The sequence below is a fragment of the Urocitellus parryii genome, chromosome 1 (genome assembly GCF_045843805.1).
Source record: "Urocitellus parryii isolate mUroPar1 chromosome 1, mUroPar1.hap1, whole genome shotgun sequence".
In the NCBI taxonomy this organism is placed as follows: Eukaryota; Metazoa; Chordata; class Mammalia; order Rodentia; family Sciuridae; genus Urocitellus; species Urocitellus parryii.
In genome coordinates this window covers 14,287,298-14,313,727 of record NC_135531.1, presented here as the reverse complement: position 1 = coordinate 14,313,727, position 26,430 = coordinate 14,287,298, and the positions used below count along the sequence as shown (strand labels likewise).

Sequence of the window (26,430 nt, the reverse complement as noted above, 5' to 3'; positions counted from 1 at the left end):
GTATTTTTAAAAATGATATATTTTATAAAGAGTGAAAAGAGATGAAGAAAAAAAAGATAGGGTAAAAGGTGTGAGCTGAGGGTATTAAATGGGATACTTCAGATTCCTCTTGGTGTCCTTGTCTTTGGAGTAAGCACACGTCTTCCCTATGGGTAAGAGGAGTGTTCAAGGGAGGGTCAGAGAGTCCCTCCTGGTCCTGCTAACACAAATTCCTTCTGCTTAAAATATTCAATACGCCATGTCCTGGGACCCAACATAAACATTATATATTTCTATAACTGAAGGTTTTAATCTTTCCATAAATATTTCCAATTTTTTAAGACATCTACTTTTTGTTAGATGACTTTATTTCTGTCATTGTGGAATTTTTTAGGTATGGCTTATATATTTTATAAGAAAGCTACTCTACCTTTGAAGCTTCCTGTCTGGGAACTGGGGAATCAATACCTAAGGGTATGTTCTGAGAATTTAAAATTAATCCTTGTTTTAAAAAAAAAAAATTGATAGGGACTATGCATATCAACATGTTTTCAAGGTCAAGTCTGGGAAAGCAAGCGTCAGCCAGGTGCACAGTGAGCATATGCAAGAAGAATATATTCTCAAGACAATTTGAAACAATTTTGAGCTTTGATGAGAAAGATCATAGTACCTAGGATATAGGAAAAGAGTCTGTCTACATTTTAAAATATTAACTACAGAAAGCAGGCGTGAATTTGGGAAAAACATTTGGTTTCATGCTCAAAACAATTTGAGAGTAAATGAATTCTGTGAAATAGGAGATCAATGATGAGATTAAAATTTCAGGCATTAAGAAAGAGATATTCGAGAGGTAAGAAATAAAAAATAACCGAATGAAATAAGTTAGATTAAACACAACATGAAGGTTAAAATATAAAATTCAAATTGTCACTGAACAACTGGTTGGTAAGACAAATCATTAGGTGTAAGACAGTCATGAAATCTCAGAATGCACAGGGAAAAAACAAAAATAAAATAAAACTGAGTAAAAAAAAAAAAATTAAGCTGCTGATCTTAAAGAAGACACCAAAAAAAAAAAAAAGAACACAATAATGAAATCATAGCATTCAAAGTTCTTAGCTATAAGCCAAAGAAAACAAATCTGGTTAATTTAATCAGAAAAGGAATTTAGAAATGTTGGTTTGTTCACAGTATCTGCAAGAAGTTCCCAGAATCAGAACTATGCAGACAATGTGGCACAGATACTGCAACTTGCACCACGAAAACACTGAGTCCTGGACACGGATCACTTCCACCCCCTGCTGCAGCTGGGGCTTGAACATAACTGTACCTGCTGAGGCTACTGTACTCCTTTACATAGGCAGCTTTTGCTTTGAAGTCTGCCATGGTACATCCAAGTGGCACGTGCAGATCAGGCACCTGTATGCTAGCTGCAGAAGGCAGAGGGCCACAGCTGCTGTTTCCGCTTTCTGAAAAGTGACACAAGTTCTTTCTCTTCCAAAGGAGGATTCTTCAGAGAAAGCCTTGAGTGTGGGCGAGAACGAGTAAATCACTTCTGACAAGCTGAATACTGCAAAACAATGGCATGCCTCTTCAAGATGAGATGGTGAAAGGCTGATTTCCCTTGCTGGAGTCCTATCTCTCTCTCTCTCTCTCTCTCTCTCTCTCTCTCTCTCTCTCTCTCTCTCTCTCGCTCTCTCTCTCTCTTTCTCCTCATTTGCACATTTTATGAAACAGGCTGCTATGTTGAGCTGCTCGCATGGCAAGGAGCAGCCAAGGGGCACCTAAGGCCCTTGGTTCAACATTTCCAGGGAAAACCGAGTCCTGATAATAACCACACGAGACAGATTCGAAATGGATCTATTCTTCAGTGAGCCTTGAAATGAAGGCAGTCCTGGCTGACACTTAAGTTCAGCCTGGGAGAGACCCTGACCCAGAGGCATCCAGCTGAGCCATGCTCAGATTCCCGACCCACAGAGAAGGTGAGATAATGCAGATAGTTGTTTTAACTCATTAAGTTTTAGAGAATTTGTTACATAGCAATAAAAATACTGATTTGAAGAAAAGGATCAACATGTTGCTTACTGATTCTTTGATCAAGATTTAACTGATTCTTTAGACAAAATGTATTCAAATTTAGAACTATTGACTAGTAAACAGTGGTAAGTTATAAGAAAACATCAATGCATTCTTGCTACACTAACTCAATACAGACCACGTCTGGTCACCACAATGTATGTGGGAGTTTCTCTCCACATAGTTAATTCCCTAGCTCCAGATCCTATGATGGATGCTAGCTGAGTGTCCTGTAATCCAATTCGGTTCCGACATTATCTTCTTGGAGATAGCCTTTGAGATGCCAGGGACTGAGGGACCTCAGTCTCATAAAACTGCCTTCAAGTGCAAATAGTAGTTTGCCACTAATACTCTGACCAACAGGCTAAAAACTGAGGTTCTCACAGCCCTTCTCTGGGCTCAATTAATTTGCTGTGGGAGCACACGGGACAATAAAAAGAATACAGGTGACCAGCCAGCTGGGGGAGACATACATGGAGCAAAGCATGCATGAAGGGGACACCAGCTTCCAGGTCTATCCTTAGATTCACCTCTCCAGAGGCAGACTTTTGGGGTTTTTATGAAGGCTTCATTATATAATCATTATTGACTACATCACTGGCCCACAGCTGTCAGTCAATCATTAACATAAAAAGGACACAACCTTTGGGAGATTTCAAGGAGTTGTTTGTTGGGAAACAGAACAAACATATATATGTCTTTATCTGTATCTAGATATATGGATATATCTGTATTTATATACATGCAATGCATATATATACTGTATATTATATAAAATATAAATTATTATGATATCAAAGTAAAATATAATGTGAACTTTGCCTGTGACCTTGGCAATACAGTTTCCAGTGCCTCAATGAGCATAATCGGAAAAGCTGAATATGTTGGAAAAAGATTCTTTATGAAGTTTCTGGAGAGAAGTGAGTTTATCCAGTTGGATTTATGCCAAGGCTGGGAATTGAGGGGCTAATGCCCCAGAAGGCAAGAAGAAGATAGAAGCTAGTAGATAAAGCATTCACCCCATCTGGTCCTGTCTAACCCCGCTCCCTCCCTCCCTCGGCTCTCCCCACACCCAGCTAGCCCTTCCTGGATTGCAGTTTACAGAGCTCCCTCAGTGGTCAGGTCCCCTCCCATGCATTGCATTGCGCAAGCACCTCTGAGACATCCTTCTCAGTGGTGCATGCTCACACCAACTCTCCGCTCCCTTCCTACTCCCTGGAAGGGTGATTTATAATAATAATAATAATAATAATAAGGCTTATAATCCTTCTGCCTGAGGCATTGTTCAGTACTGAAGCTAAATTCAAAATAAATGAACAGAAACTAAAACATTTTTAAGACACCAGCAATAGCTAATTAGGAAATATAATGGAAAAAATCACCACATAAGTTTTATTATGCTGTTTTCATTATTGGTTCAAAATCCTTTTCTCATTTCCATTGTGGTATCTCCTTCTGAACCATGGGTTAATAATATATATGCAGTGCTTAAAAGGTACATGGTAAGCACTGTATATAAGTGCTAGCTTTTATTATTGGAAAGCATAAAGATAAATACCCTCACACAAATCTACAGATACATAAACAAATAAGATAACTTTCATAACACATAAACTTTTGCTATATCTGGTAGACAAAATAACAGCAGCTAGGATTTCTGGAGTATTCTTTACATGCCCTGGGCATGACAACACTATGGCATGCAGACTGTTATCCATGTTTTACAAATGGGGAAACCGGGGCACAATAACATGACAAGTTCACGGAGTCAATAAGTACTGAAGCATTCATTCTAAACTCAGGCAGTCTTATGAAAGAATTTCTGAATTCCAATCCAGTTTAGATAACAAACCCTATTAAGATACAGTAAGGAATATCTTAGTAAATCCATAAGATATTGAAAGCCAATATGGGTCCCAGTGGTGTAATAAAATGGAAAATTCTAGACAAATGTTGGAACTTTCTAGAAAATGTTGGAACTAGCAGCACTGGAAGAAAGCACGGGCTACTGTTATCTGTCAGTTACTGAAAACCAACAGGGTGGGGATGCTGTTTTGTCCTCCCAGCAGGCACCTCTACAGAAAAGTTGGCCTTGAACTTAATTTCCAGGACGCTTGTGTAAGGGGCAAATTTTGAGCCAGGTGACCACCTACCTGGACAGGGCCTTAGGCTACAGATGCAAGGCTACAAGTTTCCTGGGATCCAAGATGACAGGCTCTGCGTGCTCTCTCTACATCCCACATCCAAGACAACCAACAAAACCCGGATCTGCTTTATTTGCCACAGAAGAGTTACATTGAAGCCATCTATCCAGATCATCACCCCCGAGGGTGAACAGACAACCAAGAACTATCCAATAGAGGGATAAAAGTAACAGAATGGAAGGAAAACATTAAACTAAGCATTCCCAACCCAATTTTCTATAGGTGATGGAGCTTAATTATTATTGTTATTATGAACTAAATGATTATTATATTGCATATTAAATCATATATCCTGTGTAAATACAATATTATATAATTGTTAACTAGTATTATATTCTTAAGATCTAATTATACAAAATTATTATATTCTTAAGCTCTAATTATACAAAATTATGTATAATCACATAAAATTATATAACACTTCTTTATTAATATATTAATATAAATTATTATAATCACATTTTTGTATAAATAAAAATTTAAAATATAAGTAAAACAATAATAATAACATGAACTCAAAAACAATAATTAGTACATTTAGCTATTAACAGAAATCAAACAGATTCATGGGAATATTTTAATATCAATCTCAGAAGTTAATGGATCAAGTAGACAAAAATAAAGTGAAGCTAAAAATGCCTTTGTATGATGAAGAAAAAGAATACACAATGTTTTCAAACACCAATGAAAACTGTAAATATTCACCCAAAATGGCAGGGTTCATGGAAAATCTGAACATTTTAAAGTGTAGGGACCATGCTGCCCATATCCTCAGTGCTTAATGAAATTAAAAAAAAAAGATTCATAACTAATGGTCTTTTCTTAAATATATCTTCTTTAGAAATTTCACAATCATTAAAAATTTGTTAAATTTTTAAATAACAAATTCAAGTTGCAATTACATAACATTTAAAATTAAATTAAAATCCTGCTTGTGATGTAGTACTCCAAAGATGATTTACAGCTTTAAAATCAGAACAACAAAAATACAAAGCACAATCAAATTAATTAACTTTATCTTAACATCTTTTTTTTTTTTTTTTTGGCAACTGATGAACCAAGGGGTGTTTAACCACTGAGCCACATCCCCAGTCCCCCCATTCCCCCCCCCCCACTCTTTTTTTGTATTTTATGTAGAGACTGGGTCTTGCTAAGTTGCTAAGTGCTTCACTAAGTTGCTGAGGCTGGCTCTGAACTCTCCATCCTCCTGCCTCAGCCTCCTGAGTTGCTGGGATTATAGGTGTGTGCCACTGAACCTGGCCTAATTTAATCTTTAAAAAGTTACAAATAAGACAACACAAATAAACATTAGGCTTAAGAATTACATTATTATAAACATATTAAAAATAAAATGTATCTTTTATTTTTTAAAAAGAGATTCTATTATATATATTTGAGGTTTAAACATACTATGGGATATATTAAAGATAGCAGGATTGATCATTACTACTGCGAAGCAAATTAACTTATCTGTCATCTCACATAATTACTATTTTTGTGATAAGAGAAAACAAAATTTGACTCCAATTCCAAATACAGCACCATACAGCACCATATGGCTTTCTTAACTGTCGTCTTCGGGCCGCCCATTACATCTCTAGACCTGCTCATCCTACGTATTTTCTGTTTTGTTTCTCATGACCTACCTTGTCTTTATCTTCCTGTTCCCACTCCTGCCCATGGTTATTATTTTTCTTTGTAAATTTGACCTTATTTTCCTTTTTTTTTTTTTTTTTTAGATTTCCCCATATGAGGGAGATCATACAATATTTTTCTTTGTGTCTGACTTCCTGCATGGCAAATGGCAGGGTCTCCTTTTTTAGGCTACTAGTCTATTTTGTGTGTTTGTGTGTGTGCAAATGTAAGTACATCACATTTTCTTAATCCATTGCCTGCAGACAAATACTTAGGTCGTTTCTGAATCATGACTATTGCAACTAATGCTGGAAGTGTCTTTAGGAGGTAGAATTTTCATCTCCTTTGAGTGTTTGCCCAGAAGAAGGATTGCTGGCTTTATGATATTCCCAGTTCTACTTCTAATTTCTTTAGGAACCGCCACATGCCATTTTCCTTAATGGCTGTACCAATCTGCATTCCCACCAGCTGAGTACTAAGGTGTCCTTTGCTCCCCACACCGGCCAACATTTGTGGTCTCTTGGCTTTTTGATCATCTCATCCTAACTGGTGCAACAAGGTAAGATGTGCAACTTCATCTTGATGCATTTGAACATCTATATGAATAGGAAATTTTTCTAAGAAAGCACAAATTATTAATAATAACCCAAGGTGAGATAAAAAGAATCCCAAATAATTGAGACTAAAATGTAAGAAAAAAGAAACTCAGGAAGATAGATAGCAATCTCTCTGCTCATCAAGATCATGCAAATCAGAACAAGAAGACTTGCTTGCTGCATGTCCTTTCCACCCACATCAGAATTTCAGAAATTCAGCACTTGCTATAAATGCAGGATTGAAGATTAGTAGCCAGCCTAGACAAAGTACCCCTTAAAAGAATACTCAAAAAAGATTTTAAATACTCAATAGTTATAAATAGACTATTCACAGAAAAGGCAGAGAGGAGGGCAATAAACAGATGGAAATGACAATATGCAGGAAATGTTACCCTAAACTTTGGCAACTTGGAAATTGACAAAGCAGCAGAAACAGCAAGGTCACTGCTGTGGTCTGAATGTGTCCTTCAAAGTTTATGTGTTTCAACCTACTGGGCGAGAGGTGAGCCTACTGGGGGTCACCAAATACAGGGTTCTCCCTGGGTCTTTGGGTCTTCCCTTCACAAAGCTGTCATGTCCTGTAAAACTTTGATTACATAAATTCATTGTTTTTCTCTTCTTAATCTGTCTTTTACCATGGGGGTGTCAGTCATTAACCTTGCCATGGGCGAGGAGAAGATATTACTTCTTGTAACCCTACAAATCAACACAGTCTCACTGGTCATCAGAGGACTTTAGTTGTATGCCCTTTAGGTACCATATTAGATTTTTAAAAATTTGCATAATGGGTTATATCCTGCTCTGATGAAAGTGCAGAGAAAACGAGAGGTGAAAGACAAATTCATAAAACAATTTTCAGTGGTGAATAGCAGCATCTATCAAAACCTAAACTAACCACCAATCTTTGAGATTTTCACTTCTTAAAACTTTTTGTGTGGATACATTCACACAAAGTAGAACCGATGCTGTAAGGAACAGAGGACACAAACCCAATCATTAAATAAGAATCATATCATCCATGATATGGATGAATCTACAGCTTTAAAAATGGTGATTTCAGTGTTTTGGAAAGAAAAAATGCAATTTCATATTACTTTTAGAACGCCACTTGGAAATGGTATCAAAAATTACAAAAACCTTCATACCCCTCCTTTCACCATGTTGATTTTTTTGTGTTCCCCTCTCAAGGTGCCCTGTGAAGTTTTCAAACTGCCCCTGCCACAGAGGGGGAGTTGCCCAGTGCCGGCTGAGGCAGGATGGCACTGACTAATCAGCCTCCGTGTTCAGGAACTGCGCTCCACACAGGCAACCGCACCAGGACTGCTAACAGCCCAGATGAAACAAGCAGGAGTGGCCCAGCAAGGGAAGCAAGCTGGAATGAGGCAGTGTCTAAACCACACTTGTTCAGGTTACAAGGGTCACTATAGTCACCACCAGGAAACCTAAGAGTATCTTTTTTTGTCACCCCAAAGCTAGATGTCCACAAAAGCCCAGAAGATACCTTCACAGTTTGGGGGGAAGCCAAGATCAAGAACCTATCTCAGTAGGCACAGCTGCCAGCTGCTGAGATATTCCAAGTTGAAGGTGAAGCTGCCTGGAAATTTAATAAAAGTACAGATTCCAGTTGCACAGGAGGAGAGGAAAGAGGAGAGGGGCTAATGACACACATGTGAAAGTTAGAAACAGAATTGGTCCTGTCACATGCAAATGAAACAAGAGAAAAGAGTCCAACCTCGAAAAAGCCAGAGTAATGATACTATAAGTTTTATTCTGGAAATGTAAGTATTAGTCTTCCAAAGAGGATATTCCAAAGATTGGCACTTTGACATGCAGAGTGGCCTTAGAAGCAGTCTTAATCAGAGACAGAAGCTGTTTCTAGCCTTGTCTTGTTTCTTCCATCCCAATTCCCGGGAGGGGGGCTCTCTCTGGAATTCCCTTACCTGCATTTATACCTGAACCACCAAAGAGAACACAGGTGCCTCCCATCCCCTCCCTGAAATCTCCTTGTCCATCATGGAAGAAAAAGAAGGCGCACCTGGAAGCTTATGTCTGTCTCATTCTAATTCTAAAGAAAATTATTCACAAATTAATTTTCATCTCTCAGATCCACTTAATTTCCTTAATAACCTTTTTGCATAATCATTTCTTAATAATCTCCAAAATTGCCAACAGCCCCTCCCCTTGCCTTTTTCACCAATGAAGAGGATTTCTAAGCTTCAATCATCTGGCCATCCTTTCAGCTTCATCCTTTGTGACTCCTGTTTTTAATGCATGCTGACAAATATGTGATGGCTTCTTCCGTTAGATGGAGACATTTATGAAGCCAAAGGAAGCACCTGTAGGACCTGACTAGCCCTCCTAGTGCGGTCCTTCTCAGGCCCTGCCTTCCAGGGCACACTCTTCCCCTCCTCTTACTGGTCCAACAGGAGGGGCAGCCTCCCCTCATAACCAGCTCTAGAGGTAGCTGATCCAGCTCTGTGAGGCCAGAACACAAGAGTGAATCCACATGAGGACCCAGATGCCTCTCACCAGTTCCCGCCTCCCAGTGAGGTGGCATTAGGGATGTGGGTTCTGACCCTGGACCTTTTGGGGGACTCCCTCAAACTAGAGTAGTGAGGAAGCGCATCAGGTGTTGAGGCGGGGAGCTCCGGCTGAGCCCAGGGCAGGGCTCTTTGCCAACACTGGGTTTCACAAGGAAGTGCACAGGAGAGCCCAGGGGAGGGCTCCAGGGGTGCCTGCCTGCAGTTGGGGGCCCAGGAAGACTCTTGTCAAGGTTACTCTCCCTGATCTTGTTCACAATTTGGATTTCTTCTGCAGGTGTTATTGGTCTTAATCCTTTTGGACTGGAATTCCATTTTTCGATGCTGGCCAAATTTCCTCTTGCCACTGTCACCTCCCCAGAAAGTACAAGCTTCATTCCCGTCAACCTCATCAAAACTCTTGTTTTTTGTTGGTCCGCGGATTTCAGCACAAGTTGTGTAAGCATGTCCCTCTATCCTAGCAGATTTAAAATCTAAATTACCGAGTGTTCACAATTTTTAAAGTCTAATTTTTAGCTTCTGGGAAGCTGAAAACCAAAATATCCTTTGAAACCAGTGGGAAGTCTCTTCATAGAGCATTGAAGAAAATGAAAAATAAGCTGAAAGACAGTGACGCTCACCAATTTGTGATGCCTTACCTCTTGCATATGCATTACTTTTCATCTATTTTAAATTAGTTAGCTTTTCATTTTAAGCATATGTTCTTGTATTATGCATAGCCTGTCCAATTAGTTTTGGACACTGTCCTTCTTTCCTAATGTTTTCTACTTCTTTCAACTAAAAAAAAAATTAAAACATTCTAATATTTAAATTCTCATTTCAATTTTTTTAAATTCTGAATTTTTTCTTTCAGACTGCCTTTGTATAGATTATCATTTCCCTTTTAGCAGTATTTAAAAAGTTTTACTTCTGCTATATTCATATCTTGGGAAGAATTTTGCTAGTATTTAGGTGGGGTTCTTCCACCTTGGCCCTGTTGACATCTTTGTCATGTGTGGGGGTGGGGTGGGGGGGACGTCTGTGCATTGTAGAATGTTCGCCAGCATCCTCGGCTTCTATCCTTCTGGGATTCAAAAGTACTTGCCCACTAAAGACAAAATGTCCTCGGGGTGGTGGGCAAAGTAGCTCCCTGTTTGAGGACCACAAGCTGAGGATGAGTCTTGGGCCTGTGTTATCATGTTCAATCATGATATATGAATAAATTATTTGAAACATGAAAGTCAATAGGCTTTTTATAGTGATATTTTTTTTCTCTGATAGAACATAGGTAAGAGCCTAGGAAATGTCACTCAGTGTCCCTCCACTCCGACTAGTTTCTCTGTTAGGGATATCAAAAAGCAATTTCAAAAGACTATGGGTAAGATACTTCATAACCATACTCAAAAGATCAGGTATGGAATGCATGGCCCCACCCCACCCCACCTCATGCTAACTTTCTCTTTGGGAACAAAAATGTGAAAATACAGATGAAAGATAAGCTCACCTTGGAGACTTCCTTTCCCTTCAGTTCTGCTCCTCCTCCTCCCACCTAGTTGCCCTGGGTTTCTATTGCATCTCCTTTTGCTAGGATGACTGGCGAACGGGTATTTTAGAGTATGTTTTAAGGCATGTTAATCTCTCTGAGCCTCCAGGTCTGCCTGTGTACCTGGAAAACATTAACATACACCTTGCAGGGCTGCTTGAAGCAGAGGCTGGCAACTCTCTTCTGTGAAGGGCCAGATAGCAGATATTTTAAGCTTCACAGGCCACCTGCTATCTCACTTGCATATTCTTTGTTAGTGTTACCCCACATCGCAAGTCCTTGAAAAATTTAAAAACTCAGGTTTAGAGGTTTTAGTATAACACTGACATTAACCAGGGGTACTGGTGTTGGCTCGCATCGTCCCGCCCTCCTGGTTAAGCATGAGGGAATCTGTGCAGGTGGTTAACAGACACTGACAGGGTTCAGGAAATGCTACCCTCAATATGGCACCTGAGTATTTGTGCATACAGCACAAGCAAGAAGTTCTCTCTGACCTCCTACCCTTGTCCCCTGGAGGAAGTTGCTGAAGAACTCTGATCTTCCTCTGATGTAGGCCATAGGACCCTTAGAAGAGATTCCCTCCCTCTATCTGGAGGAAAGGAATGTCCCTGTCTGAAGACCAGAGACACAGAGGATAACCTGAACAGTCTCTGTTAAAATCCACCATTAGGTCACTCCCCTTCTGTGCATTCATACTTCTTCACCACCGTTCACCACTCTCCACCATCACAGGCAGGCATAACATTTTCCTTGGTTGTTTGGGTCTTTATTCTGAAGGTTCCTGTATCACATAAAATTTACGTTTTAAAAAATATATGTTTTCTCTTGGGAATCTGTCTTTTCTGGTAGGAATCTCAGCCATGAACCTAGTGATAGGTAAAAAAAGGAACTCTCTTCTCCCTATCAAGACCCCATATTAACTTGTCTGTCTTCTAGAAAATAACTTTTAGTAAATGAAACTAGAACATGGTGAAAAAAAAAAAAAAAGACTGCAGATGGTGATGGAAATACCAGTATTTTATCACCATGGCCACCACTAGGATGGTGGCAATGAATCTTTTCTAAACTGGATGAAGAAGTAGACAGGCCTTCAAGCTTTTTTGTCCATTCTCAGGTAATTGTCCCACACTCCTTTTTATTAACATAGTCTTAGTTCAGCAATTAGAAAGTCCAATTCCTAACAATAATCAAAATTCCAAACCATTCAAACCAAGCCATCCTCTACTCCCTCGAATAGGTACTTTCCAGAATGAAGTTGCCTGGGGAAATGGGCGAGGGGATCTTTCTGCTGGCACCTTTCTTCCTGCTCCCTCCGCCCGGGTCCTGGCTTGAGTCAAGGTGGCAAGGGAGGAGAGGGAAGCAGGAGTGACAGCTCTTACTTGCTGGACCACCTGTGCTTGCTGGGACTGCTTGGGAGCTCAGCGCAGCGTTTCCCACTTGTGATTCACCAAAGCCAACTCCTTCCTACTCCTTGAGTTCTGTGGATTTCTCATTGTTCCCTTGACCTGCACAAATTTCAATTTCTGAGGATTCTTTTTTAAGCCCAAAGCCATTGGGCAGTCTAGATTCAGATTCTCATCAGTGAAATTTACTTGCTCTGTCAAGGGGCCCAGGCAAAAGTGAAGCCTCCTTCCCGCATGACATACATTTGAACGAGGCTAAACACTCAGGCATCCTTTGACACACCAACTAGAAGTGCAGGTGGATCCAAGACAGCAGTGTGCTTGGCTCCATCACCAGAGCAACTGATTGATTCTCCTCTGACCCTCTGGATTTCCTGAGCAGGAGAACCTTCCATCTCACTATTTATTAAGCGTCAGTTAGCCCATAACAAGTCCTTTGTATCTTCTAAATTGGGGTCCCCTGAAAGCTTCCCCAGAATGGTGTGGGATGAGAAGATAGCAGCTTTCTCCTAAAAAAGGGAGCAGAGCACACTCATTATCTTTCCATAATATTCATTGAGCACTTAATGTGTCCAGATGCCCATTGTTCCAGGAGTTTAGGTGTACCAGCATGGAGCTCTCCCTTTCGCATGATGCCTGGGTTTCTAGTGCCAACAGTTTCATATAAAGAATATTTTCTCCATTCCCACTTTTCTCAGAAGTGAGAGGAGGAGGGAATTGGGGGTTGCAGCCTGGAGTCCGGGTGAGTTTGTGGTAATTTCTGTATATTACCAAGATAGTAAATCAGCTTCACTCATAATCCAGAATCCTGGTTATCACACAGGTGGGAAAAGAGGCAGGTAAGACCCATTGTGACATTGAAAAAGCACTTTAAACCTAAAAAGAAGTTCTAGTGCTGAGAATTTTGGTATCATAGAAAGCAAATGAAAAGGAGCTTTAGGTGGCTTTAAAAAATACAGATTCTATGTGCTCCTCACAAGACAGTCACTCAAGCAGAGGGAGCCTGGATAAAAGATTACAGAAACATACCCCAGGATTTAAAATAAAAAAAAAATATATATATATATATATATATATATATATATATATGTGTGTGTGTGTGTGTGTGTGTATAGTGCTAAATTTTGCAATTGACCATCTTAACCATTCTAAGTACAATTAGTGGTTTTAAGGACAATCACAATGTTGTGTGACCACCAGGGCTTTTTGTAAACTGGTGAGCTATATTGAAAAGCTCAACCATCCCTTGTAGCAATGAGTTGCATAGGTTTCTTTTCTTGATCTGTTTTGAATTAAATAATACAAGGGGCAGAGGACAGTGGATAAAGGCATGGGCTTGGGAGCCAGACTGTCAGGGTGTTATGAAGCCTCTGTCACTTCCAGCTGCCCCCATGGCCCCACCCACTTTCTCTGGGCCTCTCTTCCTTCCTCTGTATAAGGATGGTGAAGGCAACTGCTTCACAGCACCGTGGTAAGGATTAAATAGCATGTGTGAAGTGCTTGGAACAGAGCCTGACCCTACAAATGGTCAATCAATTTTAGTTATCGTTAGTAAGTGCGAAAGAGTTGCTCAAGTAGTTGAAAGCTCATTCATTTTTAATATAAATCTTCTTCAAAAGTGTTACAATCACTTCGTTCTGCCTTGTTCACTATATAAGCCTTTTTTGAATAGCCATTTTGTGCCAAGGCATTTGTACTAAGCACTGGGGACAAACTATAAAAGTTACATGACTATAAATGACCAGCTCTCAAATAACTGCTCAGAAAGCCAAGAAGATGGGGGGGGGTAATGAGGACATGGACTTATAGGGGCTTACACCATCCAACAGTGCACCTGCTGGGGTGTGGGACATGGGGAAGCACAGAGGCTGCCCAGAGGACTTAAAGAAATCTTTAAAATATGGTTACCTTAATGTATCAAAAATCTGGTTATTAAAGTTATAATTAACCATATTGAAAGGGAATCTTCTGAATGTGTTTCCTCATTCTTTACTCCTTAATCAACAGACATGAATGGCCCAGGCAGCAAACGTGGTACACAGCCTGGGTCATGATGCACTGGATATTGCACCAGGGCCTTGGCCCATGCTGGCTGAGTTCTTTACCCCCAGGATTATAGATTTTTCTAAGATACTCTAAGTCCCAATGATTGCAGCAGTTACCACACAGTAATGCCCAGTGGCTCACTCAAACACATCTAGAGCTGATTTCTCTTAAATGACATCGAACTGCTAAGCTGTTAAGCTACTGAGTCTGTTTTCTTGGAGGGAGGAGTATTAGTCGTTATTATCCAGTCTTGATCTTCTGTTTTCATTTCCACATTTGTTATTTGTAATCTGCTGTGGACAGGGAAAATGAGTAAGCATATTTATGTATTAGGATTCTACTTAAAATCAAATGCAACAGATCTGGTGGTGGAAGCATCAGGAGGTGGATTTTCATGAGGTTCAGTGTGTGGGGTTGGCTGCAGTGGTCTTGTAAGAGCCTGATTTGCTCATTTCCTGGTTCTCAGGTGGCTGTAGGTTGCATTCAATGGAATAGCAACTTCCTCATAGTTGAATGACCTAATTTTTTCTTCCAGTGATGTTTTTTTTCCAACAGAAGGCACTTTTCTTTTATTGTTTTTAGCGTTTCAGTGTGTAGTAGGCTTGTTGAACTTGGCCATTTATACTTTTATCCTATCACCAGTTCTTCATTTTTAATATACTTGAACCCTATTTTCTCTCAGCCTTCTTTTTCTTGACAGTCCTCATGCTTAAGTTTAATATGTACAGAAGTTCCTCCATCCTATTGATTGTCCTACTTGCAAAATCAATCCAGTACACTCTTAACTTCCAAACCCCAGCCCAAATGATCCAGTTTGAAAATTTTTCTTACAATGAATCATCTTTCCCATGCAGGATTGTTTATATCTCTGTACTTTCATAACATCTTTCATCCTCTTACATAATTCAATCTATGTAACATGTTTGTCTATGTGCCTATCTTTCTGGTTGTACTATAGGTTTTCTGAAACCAGATCTACTTCTGTATGTCCCAAAGTGCATTACTAAAAATTTGTCACTGGCTAATTGTTGATTACACGAACAGATGGTGTTTTATTTTTGGCACCCAATCCTTTTTGATGATACCCATCACTTGTAGGACCCCTCATCCACCCACTCACCCACATACATATATACGCTAGCACACACTTGGCTTATGACCATATCAAAAATTTTTTAAATGGCATTAGCTTACGCCTACTTATGTGGGCCTTCCTGTACTTAGGAAGGCTTGTGTATGGCTGCAGTTTATAACCCTTGGTTTTGCATTTCAGTAACTAATTATCCTTTGGAGTGCAGTCTGGGAAGGGAAAGACAGGTGTGAGAATTCCAGAAACTTCACAGATTAGAGGTCAAATTCCAAGATGTGGAGATAGCTAGCATCTCTGTCCATCAAGCAGTCATTCCCTTGAAAAGAACATTTCTCTTTCTTTGAGGAATTGCTATTTACTCACAATAACTCTGTAGTTTTGTAAAAGGCTCTTCAGCAACTGGTCAGTGGCTCACCACCCAGGTTGGGGACAATCACAATTCTTTCCTGGAAATTTTAGTCTGGAAAAAGGTGGGGTGGGTGGAGGTGAGGTTGGTGGTCTAGTGTAAGCTTGCAGCTCATTCCTCTTCCTGTCTAAAGGGAGCCACTTCTATGGCAGGGGCCCCATGAAAGAGCAAAGGAGCCCACAGCAGCCAGGATTCGGGCCAGCACACAGCTGAAGCCAGGCTCTCACATAGCGTCGGGATTTGCTTCTTGCTTCAGATTTACACTCTTCTCAAAATAATCAAGTGCCAAGGTGGGTGAGATGGGTATCCTGGAGAAAAGTGGGCATGGAAAGGGGAAAGAGAAAGCAAACTGTCTAGTCCCTTGCCTTTGAATGATCCTAAAGGGCACCAAATCCTTGTTGAAACTTTTTCCATAGAAGGGTTTGTCTCAGTCTGGCAAGTTCTCTGTCTCGTCAAGTAATACTTGGCTCTCCAAATTCAGGGGGAACATAGTTCTCTTTGTTGTTTGTATAGAACTCTATCAATAAGTTTTAAAAAGTAAACAGTCTTTCTTTTAAATTAAGAATTCAGTTAATATTTACTAACTTAATATGTATTTACTGAGCTCATGCTATGGCAACATCATATTAAGCATATGCTTCAGAGACAAGGGCCATTTAAATATAGATGGAAATCAAGTGGCTTGTAATCTAGCACAATAGGAGAAAAACCCAGATAAGTGCATATCTAACTCCACAGCCTAAGGCACAAGGTAAGAATCACTTAATCATTTAATGTGTGAGTGTGGACGAAATGCAGATGATTTTCATTTCTGGGGACTCAGAGATGGCTTTATTTGAGATCTTTCTAAGGCCTGGATGGCCCCATCGAGGTGCATTCTGGTGTCAGGAAGCTTCAGGATATCCAGCGCACACTGCCATTCCCTGGATTTTAATGTCTTCACATCTCTGATGTAAACAACACTTCCCAGGTTCAAGACCCCTGGGGAGACTTTTTAGTAAAATGCAATATGGGGGCTGGGGTTGTAGCTCAGTGGTAGAGCGCTTGCCTCGCATGCGTGAGGCACTGGGTTCGATCCTCAGCACCACATAAAAATAAATAAATAAATAAAACAAAGATGTATCCACCTACAACTTAAAAAAAATAGAAAAAAAATGTAATATGGTCTTTTACAAACCAAGCATGCTCTCAGAATAATATTTTATTGTTTTGAAGTTCTCAAAATGTTATGGGGGAGTGGCAGGAAGTGTTTTGGTAGGAATCAGTACCTTTGATTATGCTTATATTAAAAGTTTAGGCATCAGCAAGCTTTCAGAAATGACCTCAGGTTCTTGGATAAAAGTCAGTTCAAGATAAGGAAGGAAGTGGATAGGGACCCCCATACCCTAATAAGGGTAGAAAGGGGACTGGCCAGCTTAGATTTGGAAGCCTCTGTGAGTGGGAGGGCCAGGAGGAACAGTGGAGAAATGCAGGAGACAATGCTAGAAAGACTGAGGGAAAGAGTGGAACTGACAGGTGCTAGTAGGTAGTGTAAACTTGCAGGGGGATTTTGACCAGCAATGGGATTGATCAGATATAGGGATTTTCTATCCATATTTAATATCAGTGCCTTCCTCAAGATCGGGGTGTTCGGGGTGTTCATTCTGACAAATGTCTTTGGTGAGCACAAGATCAAGGTCATGGCAGACTTTGACCTCACTTACACATGGAAGCAAATGACTAATTAGTTAGCAACTGCACAATGCTAAGAGAATAATTTTGGCTAATTCAGTTAAGCAATGGAAAAAAAAAATATTTTGTGTCACATGGAGCATATTTCTGCAGATTGTGTTCCCACCTGGGAACTTCAGCTTAACCACATGCACGGTGTCTTAAACACAGAGGCTGATGAATAATTTCCTGCTTGATGGACTGGATTAGTCAGACATTTGTTGAATAAATATTGGCTGAACGTTACTCTGGCCAGGCACACTTCTAGGCACACTTACAGAGTTGTGGACAAATTGGTCTTCAATGGGGTCAGAGTTCTTAACAAAGGTGCTAAATGAGAAAACAAAGAAAGCAAAATATACACCATATAACTGTAGATAGATATGGACACAGAAGCAAATGTAAATGTTGAGTCCTAAATGAAGTGAGAAAGAATAATGCTAGGCCAGGATTGGACTTAAAATAAGAGTGGAGGATTATATTTCAGATAGAAGAACTTTTGGGGGGATAGGGTACAGGGATTGAACTCAGGGGCACTCAACCACTGAGCCACATTCCCAGACTTATTTTGTATTTTATAAAGCACCTTGTTTTTGCTGAGGCTGGCTTTGAAGTAAAGATCCTTGCACATCAGCCTCCTGAGCCACTGGGATTATAAACATGCACCACTGAGCCCAGCTAGAAGAACTATCTGATGAGGTACCACTGAGTGAAGTGCAGGATGAGCTATGAGAACTGGAATAATTTAAGAGGGGCATCTTTGGGTATAGCAAAGGCATAGTAGGGAGGGTTTAGAGAAGTTTTCAGAGAAGCAGTCAGGGGCTAGCTGGTATTTTGATATTACACTAAGAGTGTCAGGAAGGCATTGACAGGTACTGAGCAGGGGTCTGACATGATGGGATTTCCATTGAAAAAGGTTACTGTGGCTGCTACAGGGTTGGGTTCTAAGGTAAGAAGCTGAGGGGTCAGTTAGGAGGCCCTTTTGATAACTCTAATGGTTTGGTAATCCCGATGGTATTTTAAACTGGGATGATGGGGATGAGGGGAAAAGTAGTGAAAATTGGCTTATATTTTGAAAGTATACTGGCAAGATTTTCTTTTATACATTGAATGTATGATGCAAAAAAGAAAAGTCAAAGATGACTTCTGGGATTTTTGGCTTGAACAACCAGGTGTATGAACAACTGGTTTACTGACACGTTGAAGACTGGGAAAAGGTTTTGAGGTGTTTGCCTTTGGACCTGGTTAGTTAGAAAGAGCTGTGAAGACAATGGAATCATACTCAGCCTTAAAAAAGAATAAAATCATGGCATTTGCAGGTAAATGGATGGGTTTGGAGAATATAATGCTAAGTGAAGCAAGCCAATTCCAAATGTTTTCTCTGATATAAGGATGCTGATTCATAATGGGGATGGGGGAGTATGGGAGGAGTAGATGAACTTTAGATAGGGCAAAGGGGAGGGAGGGGAAGAAAGGGGGCATGGGGGTAGGGAAAATGGTGGATTGAGACAGACATCATTACCCTAAGTACATGAATGAAAACACGAATGGTGTGACTCTACTTCGTGTACAACCAGAGACATGAAAAATTGTGCTCTATTTGTATAATATGAATTGAATTGAATTCTGCTGTCATATATCACAAATTAGAATAAATTGAATTAAAAAAGAGAAGTAGCTGTGAAGAATATAATTTGATACATGAATCAAGAATTAAGTGGAGAGTTTAGAACAGGAAATAAAAGTTGTGAACTCCTCTGCACATGTCACTGGGTTATCATGTGTGGCACTGCTTTGGTTCTTGTGCCTAACAAAGCTATGTTCTGCATTGAGTGGTGCTAATAGCACAGATTCCACTTCACGATCCTCTTTAAAACTCACCCTCTTTCACACACCTGACACAATCTCATTGTTCTACAACAAAGGTATTAGTTTCTTTCCTCTCAGATATCTGAAAGCAACTTAGAATTCTGAGAATTGTACTCAGTGGCCACAGAGACAAATGCATGTGTCCCAAAGGTGCTGACTGAACAATTCTGGAACATCCTGAAGAGTTAAACTTTAAGAATTGAGGGCAATTCTTAAGAGGTCTCCAGGCTAACTGCCACTGCTTGGAGGGCACATCAAGGTCATCGCACCTACTTCAGCTTCAGGATAATTGTGAAAACACTCAGACCTTCAGTAGCTTGGCTTGTTTCCTATTTAACATGCTTGAGCTGGCTCCAGGGCCACCTACAGGAGGTGCATTCTGAGGAAGTTGAAGATGAATATCCTACAGACATCCATTAATACCACCAAGAACTTGCTGGGACACACTTGCTTCAGCCCCCAACTCTCTCCCCTCCTTAAGACACTTCTAGAAACTAAAGGGGTTAGACCTCATAAGGGAATATTTCATCTGGTGAGGGGCACACTGTACTATGTGTGTGTTGGGGTGAGAAGGCGTAAAAATGGAGACTTTTCTAGCATTTGTTGCACTATAATTATCTTTCTCCTCATTTATGTAGGTTGAGACAGGTTTAAAGTAGCACTCAACATTTGTTCAAACTTAATTTCCCATCATCTATTCTTTTCTTGGTGGGTACATACTGGCTACCAGTGCTCTGGTGTCCTGTCATTCCCCTGCCCTCCTTTATCTGGTCTCCTTGTCTCTGTCATCTTTTCCACCTGGGTGCCAGCAGCTGAGCATGATTCATCTTTTCTCACTATTCCATATTTTACAACAGAGGGATAGTCAAAGGTCACAAGATGGTTTTTCCTGATCATTAAAGCTTTACTGAGTTAACTGAAGGTTGTAGACATGTTTCCCTTTTTTTAGGGAAGTCAGCTTTGGAGGTCATTGAATCTGAGATAGAAAGATTTCATGTGATCCTCTACCGTATTCAAAGAAACTTGTGACTGTAGTTTACAATAATTTATTATGTATCTTTAAAATATTTTTTAGTTATACATAATACTAGAATTCATTTTGCCATAACCATAAAACCACAGAATAAAACTTGCTCTAATTCAGTCCCCAGTACTTTCCCTTTTCCTCCCTTCCTCCCTCCCCCTATTCCTTTTCCTCTATTCGACTGATCTAAGAAACTTAATTTTATCTTATTGGAGTTACTTATTCTTCAGAAACCATCAACTGAGAGGACACACCTAGTCTTGTGGTCCTTTCCTCCTCTGTCCAGTTTCTGTGTTCACTGAATTACTCTATAAGGTTTGTGCTGAGGGAGGATTAATCTTCCAGAGACTTCAGTTTGAAGGCTCTCAGGCATCAGGGAGAATGCCCTTGAGGGAGAAGACTGGAGACCCAGGAGAAACTGTGGGTGAGCAGCTGTTATAGTGCTTTCCATATGAATTTAGACACCTTTTTAATTTAAGAAGTTTTGATCAAGGTTTATGATTATCTTAAGGCTTACAATGATTTTAAGAAGGTAATATACAAATTTATGCAACGTTATTTTGACAAGTGAGGACCAAAAATGAAAGCATATTAACAATCACATTTCTCCAATGTGATAAGTTCCTAGGGCATTCAGGGATTATTATTTCAAAAATGTGCTTGCTGCTTGTCACTCAGCTACCAAAAATAAGCTCATCTGAGGGAACTAAGTGCAAGAGGACATTCCGGAGACTATTTCATCTGAGGCCATTTGTGACAAAGCATTCTTGAATTCTTTTCCTACTTCGTTTCCTACTTTCCAATCAAACAAATTTGTTTAAAGAGCCGTTATTTTTTTAAAAGTCAAATATGCTTCTTCCTGCCAAACCGTGTAATTGAAAAATTAACTTAGGCTGATAGTTCGCCTCACCATTTCAAAACATCTGTTAATGGGAATCAGTGCCACCAAACAAACCATCTACTACAACACATTTTAAGAGGCAGAAGAAACAATTGGGGGAAAAAAAAATCACTGGTGTTTGAGATGGTAAATCTGGAGTCAGGAAGCTCAAAAGTTCTTTGTTACAAGATCAGTGACCTTGAACAAGTTAGTATGCCTATCTGATCCCAGGGTGTCAGCTGTGAAATGCAGCCCCAAATGACTGTTCTGAAAGCGAGTCTAAGAGCTGGTTGTATCCAGGACGTTAAAGTGTTACATCAGTGAAAATCAGCATTGATTTGCATGGACACATTACAGTACTGAAATCCAGTGACTTCAGAGTTCACACTGTATGAATCTGGAATCCACTACATGTGCTAATTTTTCTCTAGTTCCCTGCAAGTGAGGGAGTTTATTTCAGAAAGGACTCGGATCAGAGATGTCCCAGAGAGGTTTTGTGAGGTGCAGTTAGGGAGAAATTGGGTTTAGGGTGGGTGAGTAAAACCTGGATCCAAGGTTGCAGCCACTTTTCCTTCCATCCGTTTACTGAAAGGAGGAAAAGTGACCACAAGCATCAAGATTCACTATTTGGAATCATTACAAGAAATGATGACCCTGTGACCTCGTAGGCACAAGATACTTAGAAATAACCCAGGAAACTTACTGCAGGAGAGAGGGCGCGAGGAAGACCCGGGGATGAATCAGGGGCGTGACACACTGTGGGAGGTTAAATCTTCCTGTGACTTCTATCTGAAGGCTCTCAGGCAGCAAGGCGAGCGCCCTTGAGGGAGAAGGTTCAAGGCCCCGGAGCGATCACGGGTCAGCGGCGGTTACTGTACCCGGGTGCGTGCGTCCTTTCCCGCGCCCATGTTCCTCCGGCTCCAATGCTCCCAGAACGCGGGTCTGGCGCGCCCCTGCTCCCACGCAGGTCTGGGCTCAGACATCGCGCCCCCACCCGGCCCGCGCTGCTGAATCCCACTTACCCACCCAATAACCGTCTCTGGACTGGCGGCCTCGGACCCCTCCCCCTTTCCCTGCACGAGAGCCGCAGTGCCGCGCCGTTTGGAGAGGGGTAATCCGCCCCGGAACCGACGTGAGCGGCCCCGGGGCGGGGTCGGTGGAGCCGCTGAGGGATCCCCCAATTCCAGCTGGTCCTCGCCGCGCCTCACCCCGGCTGCGCGCCCCCCGCCTCCCTCCCACGAACCGCCCCCGGACTCGGCGCGAGCTCCCTACGCGCCCACTCCGCGGGCCCACCCGCCCGCCGCGCTGCTCCTCCCTCCTGCCCCGCAGCTCCCCCACGCCCCCCTCCGCAGCGCGGCTCTCACGCGCAGCCGAATTCGGCGCCGCCTCCATCAGAGCCGAGCCGGCGGCTCCACGGAGCAGCCGCCTCTGCTGGCGCGCCAGGCCCTCCGCGTCCCCTCCCGTCCCGCCCTCCTGCCCTCCGCGCCCGGGTCCCCTTCCCCACCCTCTTCCCTCCTCCCCTTTCCTTCCTCCCCCTCCGCTCTCTCTTCGGCTGCAGTCCGTGCCCGGCCCTCCAGCCGGGCCGGCAGGAGGGCGGCGGCAGCACCATGAGCTCTGAGGGCGGCCACAACCTCAGTCTGTGTCGCGGGGCGGAGAGCGGAGACGCCGAGCCGCCCCCGCCGCCGCCCCCGCCGCCACCGGGAGAGCCGGCCCCGGTCCTCGCAGTCCCGCGCTACCTGCCGCCGCTGCCCACGCCGCCTGTGCTCCCTGAGCGCACGGCGGGGCCGGATGACCCGCCGGTGGAGGTGTCCCCGCGGCGCAGGGGCACGGACGAGCTACCGCCGCCGCCGCTGCCCCTGCCGCCCGCCGGCCAGGAGGTGTCGGCGGCTGGCGACTCTGGGGAGGGTCCGAGGCACCTCCCCGAGGTGTCCGTCCCCGAAGCGGCGGCGGGGAAGGGCGGCCCCGGGGAGCCTGAGGCCGGAGCAGGCGGGGAGGGCGAGCGGCGGGGCGCCGGCGACCAGCCGGAGACGCGCTCCGTGTGCAGCAGCCGCAGCAGCAGCAGCGGCGGCGGCGACCAAGGCGCCGGGCACCAGCACCAGCATCACCAGCCCATCTGCAAGATCTGCTTCCAGGGCGCGGAGCAGGTAAGGCCCGGTGGGACTCCAGGGCAGCAGGCAGTGGACTCGGCCAGTGCCTGGACGGCTCTCGCTTTCGATGGTTCAGCACCACGGACAGCGCACCCTCCCTTTCAGCCGGCCGGGTCCTGCCTTCTGAGCAGTGGCTGCCTTGTGGTTCCCCTTCCTTTTCTGTGAAAGCATATGAAAATGTCCCGGTGGTGAATATGGGGCTAATTTGCTCCACACTTTTTCTTCACCACCTGGTTTTGTAGTTACACGTTCGTAGGGTGCTTTAATGATATTGTAAGGCCATAAGAATCTCTCGTGAACTACTCAAAGGATTTTGGTTTGTACGTAGAAGCAAAACTATAGAATGTAAGGTGAAGTCCATTAATGTACCCTGAGACCATGACTGGAGTTGAATCATGTCACAAGAGCAGGTTCTTTTCTTATTGAAGATTTTGGTGGTTGCGTCTTACTGATGTGAAAAGCACGTTACAGTTCTTTCAAGAGAGATAGGAAAGTGCTTTGAAAGAAAGGCAACTTAGCCAACAGAGTACTTTATATTTTGTTAGAAACAGAATTCTAGAACACCATTCAAGGTGCATGCAAACTTATATGAGACTGATCATGCACAATAGAGGATAATATATCTCTTTTACAAAATGTGTGGGCTGAGAAAACATCAGGCTTAATATTTTTAAAAGTAAGGAAGTTGTATAAGAATATGCATGCTTTCAGGGATATAGTGCCCTAAGTCAATATTTATGATGCTACATTTAGAAAAAGTAAAAGCATAATGCTATTGCAAGCTACTTCCTGGGATGCCATGCATTTCTTCTTTAGCAATGATTAAGAATAACTACAGAGGAAATGCATCTGACCATCCACTTAAAAGTTATTAAAGAGATTTAATAGTACAGCTTTCCCCCAAGGGTATTGGGAGCTATATCTTGCAGACACTGTGAATGTTAGTAGAAACATTTATGTCATAACTCTCAGCAATATATATGAAATAGTTTTAAGACTTTAGTTTCATTCCCATCAGAGGTATAAAATTTTAATTTGCTTTTCTGGGATAGAGCTTGATGCTTGCATCCTTCTGGGTAAATGACTTTGAAAGAAAAAAGAAAGCAAGCTTTGTATTTTTAAATAAAGACACAAACACAAATATTCCTATTGACCTTTTTCTGTTCCAGGGAGAGCTATTAAATCCCTGCCGATGTGATGGGTCAGTTCGGTACACACACCAACTGTGCCTGCTAAAGTGGATCAGTGAGAGAGGCTCCTGGACCTGCGAGCTCTGCTGTTATAGATACCACGTGATAGCCATTAAGATGAAACAACCTTGCCAGGTAAACATGACATTTTGTTTTTCCAGAAATAATCTAGTTAACATGAGTGCACTTGAGTTTAGTTATTACTTAGGATATTTACTTATGCTACTTAAAACATTTTATGCAAATTGCAGTAAAACCAAGATTTAGAATTTGTAGAGATGTGCTTTGAGAAAGCAATTACATTTATCTGAGAAACTCAAAAGACATTTTAATCAAATGGTTTTCTCAATAATTTGTTATTTACTGACCAAATTGAAACCACTTTTGTTTCTAAAAGATCAAGTTGGTAAAATATCGTATGCCCTATTTAAATCTATTTTTACTAATTAGAAATGTTACACAATGTATCTTATTAATATTTTGTTAATGGGTATAAACACTGATAAGCCCCATTTATGGAAAGCAAAACTTTACTACTAATGGAAACTTTGGTTGAACCTATCAGTTCTAATATGAATTACTCTTTTCATTTAACCAGGCTTTCTTTTTTCATAGAAGATTTTTTTCATAGTTAAATTTTGGTCATTTCATTTTTTGCTGTATTCAACTATACAGTGGATGCAGAAGTATTTCCAAGAGTTACTTTCAATAATACTACTGGTATCACATATATTATTAAACTTTTGTATAAAATCACATAACAACAATGTACACAAATGCCCTGGGGGGGGAAGAAACTATTTCTTTTTTTTTTCCTGGTGCACCTGATTGGGTTCTTTGAGTAGGCTGGTAGAATGTAAAACATGGAATATTAAGAATGACATTTTAAAGAAAAGTAGGGTAACATGTAAGTGATAAGGTCAGATAGTGAGATGGGACTGAAATTAAATAGACAAATGAAAAAAGTTAGTACAGAGACAAAGGAGATAATGAGAGGAACAGGAAGAGGGAATTGAAAAGTTGAGAGGGGGAAAATGCAATAAAATCCTGTTTCTATCTAAATCACCAAATGTGATTTGCATTGAGTAGTATTATAGGAAATTGTAGTGTTTCCAGAAAGAAACTTGAGCTAAAATATTGCTGCATTAATAATTTAAATTTCATAGTTTTTAATTTGCACATCCTTCGTATAGTTTGCAATTAATTTTCGTCTCTGGTAGTTGCCATTTAAGGCATGACTAACAAGCATGAGATAAAAATATGAATTTTCTCAAGCTGACCTGAGGCTTTTAAATTATTTGAAAAGAAGAAGCATGGCTAATTTGGATAAGTGGTGTTATCATGCTGAAGATAGGTGCAAGCCTGACACATTTTCCCAGAACCTTTAATTGATCAAACTACTTGGAGATCAATTTAGAGGTCTATCATAGTTGTGTTGAAAAACAGATGGAACCATGTCCAAAGGTCAGGACATGGTTAATGTAATTGTATCTATAATAGCTTATGAATACAAATATATGGAAAGATAAGAAATGATAGTTGCTGTTGCTTTGGCAAAAAAGTCTAATGAGAAGGACTATGGTCAGAAGCTCAAGGGTTGAAACAGAATGCTTACTCAGTAATTTGAAAACTTCAGCTTATGAACATTACATGTTAATTCATTTGGGATAATTTGAAGTAAATAGAAATAGGTCCTTGAAGAACATTTAAAAATGCACACACACACACACACACACACACACATAAACACACACACAAATTGTATTGCTATAGCAAAAAAGAATTGACTACTGCTGTCTTTTACATCATTAAAAATACTCAATGATTATTTTAACAAAAGCATATCTTCAAACTATGTTGATATGGACCTCCTCCTCTCCACAAAACCCTCTAACTAATCCACTCTTACTAACACATTTAGCAACACATTTTATTATGACATATATAAATAATACTGGGATCAGTAGGTAACCTGATCTGATTGTTGCCATGAATTGTGAAATAACATTCAGAAACAAAGTTGATATGAGTTTGATAATAGCTTCTGTCATACCAGAGATGAGATAACTTTTCAGGACTTCACTATAAATAAAGCATGGTGCTCTCAATAAAC

General features: G+C 41.2%; 1 protein-coding gene across 1 annotated transcript in view; it reads left to right on the top strand.

Moving 5' to 3' along the window:
• Positions 1–22,587: 22,587 nt before the first annotated feature.
• Marchf11 (membrane associated ring-CH-type finger 11) overlaps positions 22,588–26,430 on the top strand; it is a 111,352-nt gene continuing 107,509 nt past the window's right edge. Inside the window, exons 1-2 of the mRNA XM_026392393.2 lie at positions 22,588–23,124; positions 24,297–24,452. Coding sequence (XP_026248178.2) covers positions 22,588–23,124; positions 24,297–24,452 — 693 coding nt within the window. The remainder of the gene's footprint in view (positions 23,125–24,296; positions 24,453–26,430) is intronic.